The sequence below is a fragment of the Quercus suber genome, unplaced genomic scaffold (assembly GCF_002906115.3).
Source record: "Quercus suber isolate HL8 unplaced genomic scaffold, Cork oak 2.0 scaffold_839, whole genome shotgun sequence".
Lineage (NCBI taxonomy): Eukaryota > Viridiplantae > Streptophyta > Magnoliopsida > Fagales > Fagaceae > Quercus > Quercus suber.
Window position 1 is genome coordinate 84,504 of NW_027070269.1, and position 6,395 is coordinate 90,898.

General features: G+C 29.4%; 1 protein-coding gene across 1 annotated transcript; it reads right to left on the minus strand.

Annotated features, from left to right (window-relative positions):
- Positions 1-455: 455 nt before the first annotated feature.
- Positions 456-1,641, minus strand: LOC112003298 (heavy metal-associated isoprenylated plant protein 46). Its single transcript, XM_024035486.2, has 3 exons — positions 1,503-1,641; positions 1,301-1,409; positions 456-1,189 (listed from the first exon to the last, which is right to left on the minus strand). The coding sequence occupies exons 1-3, from the start codon at positions 1,506-1,508 to the stop codon at positions 912-914; spliced, it is 393 nt and encodes a 130-aa protein (XP_023891254.1). The 5' UTR covers positions 1,509-1,641; the 3' UTR covers positions 456-911.
- Positions 1,642-6,395: the final 4,754 nt, after the last annotated feature.

The window sequence follows — 6,395 nt, forward strand, 5'->3', positions numbered from 1 at the left end:
AAATAAACTAATATCTTACTAAAATTTTAATTAATTGGGAATTGAGGGCCATATGCCTAAATGTATTCTTAATATAAGCATGATAATATATATATATATATATATATAAAGAATCAAAAGATAAGAATAAACATGAAGCCATAGGATGGGAAAGAAATCTGAGATAACAAGGAGAAAATGCTATAAATATGGAGATGGTAAAAATGGTTAAGAGAGTATTTAAGTAAAATAATGCAAAATTTTATGTTTCCAATGCTGCCTGACGCACATCATTCAGGTGTGGACGTTTTCTTGATTTTTTTTCATTAAAGTAAGGCTATTTCAGTAATAGCCTGCAAACTAAAGTAAATCTTAAGTACAGCACCCGTTAACAAAAGCCCTTTAAGTATTACTTTGCATGATGGACTTTGACACCTTCCAATGAAGAAGTCTTTCGGCCTTTTCCATAGAAGTCATGAAAGTAAACAATTTTCCATAGAACTATTTGAATCAGTCCAATTTTGTGTTTGAGACTTGAGTGGAGCTAAGGTTACATGAAATGGCGTCAATGTGTAAACACATGTGACCAAAAACAAGCCTGCCCAAACTATCTAGACGAGCAATGTTACAGTAAATTTCACAAATATTATATTAATATATTATTATTAATTTTTATATGAGCCCACCGTTAATAATACTTTGTAATTCATTCTCATCAACTTGCAATAGAAATACCAACAACAATTAACTTACAATTTCTAGTGTGGCTAAATTGTCCTTGTTTTCAAACGGTAAACAACTAAAACTATACTTATTTGAAGTTCTCTATGAGGAGAGAAAAATAACATCATCATGAAGACCAGAAGATATATAGTTTAACCCTTCAAGTGCCTCCCTCTTTGTTGTTACTTTTGCTGATGGTTGGTACAAAATTACATTATGGAGCAAGAAGGTGTGTCATCATATCTGGGAATCTCATAGTATGTGTATGGAGGCAAACCATAACTAGGAGGCCCAACCATGTACTGTATCTTCAGTTCATCTTTTTTCTCTTCTTTCTTCTCATCTTTCTTCTCTTCTGCAACGCTAACTATGTTTGCATGCCCTACTTTCTTCCTTAGTAACGTTGCAAGCTTAACGGTATCAATCCCCTCGCCTTTAACCTCTATTTGGTCTTTGTCTTGCCCTTTTATAGTTGCTGATTCCACTCCTGCAAATGTCACATGCATCAACAACTTAATTAACAGCTATAATAAATAGGTTCAATTGGGGTTTGTAGTATTACAAATTTTGTAATACAATACAGCGTGGGTTTTGTTACCTGCAAGGCCAACAGCAATCCTCATGGCTTTTTTGCGAGCATGGTCGCCTTTCATAATGCGCAAACAACACCTCTGCCCATCCATGGTAACCTGGAGGACCACCGTTTGCTGAAGAAACAAAAGAATAATAATCACAAATGAAGCAACTTTGAATTATAGGAAAGTATATTTATTTTTTAATAGCATAGACATCTTGCATACCTTCATGGTTTCGGTTTTTTAGAAACGATAATATATGGTGATGGACCAAAAGCCTCACGGCTCACACCTTGTGGGATAGAATGGTATTTGAAGATGGGGGGAGAGAGAGAACTCTTGTTGTTTTGAGGTTTTCGGTGCAAGAGTCAAGAGTCAAGAGATGATACTGCTATTTATAGGTCTCTTCGGAGAGTTGTTACGGCTTTTGGAAGTCTCGAGGTTCACACCTTAGTAACGTCATAATGGCTACATGAAAATCTTTAAATGTATCAAGGTAGCGTGTGGTCACAACGGACGACTATAGAAAAATATTACTTTATTATCAATTTTAATATAAAATTCTTATAAAACGACCTCGGAATAAATGTAATTAGTATCAAATTAAATATTAGCAAAAAAAATTTTCATTTTTTATTTAAAATTTGCCACATCTTCAAAACTTTTTTCTTTTTGTTGAGAAACAAACTAATTGTTAAACATATACACACTTTAATTACACTCTTTCACTAAAGTCAAACACATCACTTATAGTATAATAAAATTTATAATAATCGTAATATTAAACATCACTTATAGTATAATTAAATTTATAATAATTGTAATATTAATAAAAAAAAAAGGTTGATATTTGATTCATGTACTTTCAAATTATGACCACTTTTCACTTAAAATTTCTGTACTCCAAATTATGTGCACGTAGTTAATTTAGTATATTAAATGAAAAGTTTTGAATGGAATCAGATTTTTTTAATATAAGATAAAAATTCTACTCTAACCTAATCTAAGTATATATGTGTGTAAAACTTCCCTCTAGAGACTTAAACTCCAACCCTTACTCCTATATTCCACAAGCATTTATACTCGTAGAGTGATCATCACACTAAGGGTATATGGTAGTGAATAAAATCAAACTTAAACCTAATATTTAATCACAACTTTTCATAAGTTTTTATTTTTTTTCCGTACTAGTAAAAAAAAAAAAACTCATAGTATTATGTAATTGGTGGAATATAAAATAAAATACCAAAAACGAGACAGATGATTTTTACTTCTCATATTAAGATTTTTTGTATGTCTATGTATGTGTGAGATTAGGCATTAATTAATTAATTAATTAAGACATGAAGGAGAGAGAGAGAGAGAGAGAGAGAGAGAGATCACTTTCCAAAACAATTTGATTTCCATTTTTGAAATAAACATGATTGTTATTATTATTATTTGAAAGTATAACCACTGGTACTTATAAGACCATCTATAAGATAATTTTTTAATCTCTTAGCTATTTTATATATACTAGTGTGCAGTCCTATGTATGTGCATAGGTTCAATTAAAAAAAAAATCACAATTATACAATTTCTCAAAGAAGAAATTCAAATTATACATGATAGTAACTTACACTTTTTCTAAAACCATATATTTCTAAAATATGTAATGATTTCTCATATCTATCTATCTATATATATATATATATATATAAATTTATAATTTAATTGGTTTTAGACTTTTCAATTTTCACACCCAATACTTCATTTGCCACAAAAATTTAAAACTTAAATGAACATGTGGCTAAAAATTGGACTCCAATTAAAATCCAATTTAAAATCTAATTGAATTTGGACTCTTCAATTTTTACACTAAATAATTCACTTAGCACAAAATTAAAAATTAAATAACACGTAGCACAAAATTAAAAATCCAATTAAAATCTAATTGAATTTTTTCTAAATTTTGACTATTAATACATATATATATATATATATAGCATAGGTCATCATTATCCATGCACCATCGCAAAAGTTAGCTTCCTCACTTTATAATTGATTTTGCATTTCTTTAAAAAGTTTTACCGATTCTTATCTAGGCATACAACTAATAGCACTTTATTATTTACCATTTATAATATTTACTATTTATATTTTTTATACAAAGTATTTTGTTAAATTTTTTGAGACTGTAGAATTATTATACTTACTTTTGTTCTAAACTTGTCATTGGTTGAACGGGTACTAACAGAATTTAAAATATACAATGGGTGTGATAGAAAATGAAAAGCATCCTACTGAATACTATTTTTAAATTTGAGAAAATACTGAATACTAATTTAAGTAGTCCATATCTCAACCAAAAAAAGAAAAGAATAGATATATAAAATTTGTCAATATTGGTTTAACTGCATAGTATTTTTGAGAAAATACTGAATACTAATTTAATTAAGCAGTCCATATCTCAACCAAAAAAAGAAAAGAAAAGAAATATAAAAGTTGTCAATATTGGTTTAATTTTGTTCCATCAATTCGTATTCTAATTGATTCTCACAAAAAAAAAAAAAAAAAAAAAAATCGTATTGTAATTATATGAATATAAAGATAAGAACAAGGCAAACGAGGGAGATACGTGGCTGATGTGTGAGTTTGTGACTGCTTTCCTACTTGGAGTATTCAATCCATATCTGAATGTGGTCGTTTTCAAGAAATTACATGGACAATCAACGTTAGCTGAATAGTCAGCTGACTCAGCTGACTTGTTGACTTGACTTGACTTGACTTATAATAGTCTACTTAGCAAAACTTAAAAAAGCCTACCATTTTTATTTATTTTATTTTACATTAAAGTGAGTGTTACAATTTGACTCGACTTCCTAGTCTGATTTGGTTTTGGATTTTCTTAATGTGAAACGAAATTTAGTAATCCTTTTAGGATTGAAAGATAGATACCCACATAGAATAAATTATTCTACATTTTACTCCAATTCTTAGAAGAACTTGTGTGTTTTTTCAAAGAATAGTTTAGTAGTAATTTTAGAATTAGAAGATACCCGCGTGCGAGTTTGTTTATTATGTACATGTGAGAGATATATTGGAGCCTTTTTATTGTGAGTTTGTATGTATAAGAGGTCTGTGGGTTAATTTGTTTGATTGTGAGAGGATTTGGGAGGTTGAGTTCGTAAGTGATGTTTGTGAAAGTGAGTTTATTTAATTGTGAAGATTAGTTGAGAGTGGTTGAATCCGTATTGTTAATGGATTTTCGATCATGAACATAAGTTTAGAGTTGGTTTAACCACATTAAATATTTTCATATATATTGTACGGTTACCAAGCCCAAAAGCTGGGCTCAAAAGGGTATGCACAACTGCAAGATTGTGAAGATAAGTGAGACACTCTTTGACATACTAGTGTACTAGTATGACTACTATTATCAAAATCCTTGCTCCTCACCGTGGTTTTTCACCCGCATTCTTCTGGGATTTTCCACATAATCCTCTGTCTTTGTCCTTTTGATTCATTTTTGTTCTCGTTATTTCCTTGCTTTTATTAGTAGAGAAACATTGTTTTAAAGTTCTGACAAATGGCGTTTAAAATGTACCATGGTTAGTATTTAGTGCTTTTACCATACAATCTCTAAAAATCTCACTTACACATATTGTGTTGTTCTATTTTACTTTTCATGCGAACACATTACCACAAGCTGTACCACAACATTGAGAGGATCGGAAAAGGAACAAACCCTCACATCCCCATTAAGGAAGGAGATAGTGCCTAATGGTCATTGGCTTATCGTTTGGATTAGTCATTTACATAATAATTATTGTCTATTTTAAATTAGTTATATATGTATGTATTGGGAACTATCATTTAAATATTCATTGATTCATTAGGTAAACCTCAATTCATGTTTTTACTCATTTATGCAGGATATGCCCAATAATTCAACAAGAAAATAAAGGATAGAAGTTAATAGTTAGCACCTAAACTTACTTAGAGCCAACTCTTTTTTTTTTTTTTTTTTTTTTTTTTTTTTTTTAATAATAAAAAGAAACCCCACTTAAAGTCAGCACTTAGGGTTAGGGACCATACCATTGAGGCAATTTCAATAGAAAGTTTATTTATTTATTTTTAAAAAATCTTCCCTTGGTAGGAGTGCCATAATTTTCTTATATAAGAGTTATAAACCCTAGTTTTAATTGACCTAGTAAACCTTATTTATTGAATTCCGAAAATAGCTATTACTTTAAATAACAAACTAATATACCTACTTTACTTAAATACTAGGACATAAAAATAACAAACAATTGTCTTGAAAACATAATTAAATAATACATACAAGCGCACTAGTTGATACCCTATTTTGCAACTTACATTTAATGTCATATGGAGAGTAAAATGGTGATTTCACATAATAGGTGTAATTGTGTAAGACTGTAATTTTGGACGTTTGACTTCCAATTGACTCACAAGAAATAAATCTTGATGTCATAATAATCATGCACAACCTCGTGGCAAGATTCAACTTGAACAACAATGGAGGTGACGTCGACAAGGTGGCTACATTGATGGTACTTAAGCTGCGAATTGCAAGAGTGACAAGTTTGAGTTGTGATTAAGGGTATCAAATGGGTGGGTTTGGGTTGAGTATAAATAGGTTGGGTACAAAAAAACATTTACCCATTTATTACCCTTTTAACTAATTTATTTATAGCCCAAACCAAACTTAACCCAATTATTATAGGTTAAATCCAACACACCCAATTACCCAATAATCAATGAAGGAAGATATATATATATATATATATATAAAATACCCCTAAAGCCTCTAAAATGGCCAAAATACCCTTAAAACTTAAAATTTTCTAAAATACCTCAAAAAACCTAAAAATGACCACAATAGCCCCTACAACTTAAAAATAACCCACATACTGAATCTTCAAATATTACTAAAATATCTTGAAAACCTCTAATTTGACATAAATATCCTTGAAACATCCAAAATGACCAAACTAGAACAAAAAATATGACCAAAATTAGCCTAGAATGTTAAAAAAAAAAAAAAAAAAAAAAAAAAAAAAAAAAAAAAAAAAAAAAAAAAAAAAAAAAAAAAAAAAAAAAAAAAAAAAAAAA

What these genes read in the sequence shown, in the direction of transcription:
- LOC112003298 (XM_024035486.2), bottom strand. An exon ending in GATTGCTGTTGGCCTTGCAG is followed by an intron (nt 1,190 to 1,300) that starts GTAACAAAACCC and finishes TGACATTTGCAG; the next exon opens with GAGTGGAATCAGCAACTATA.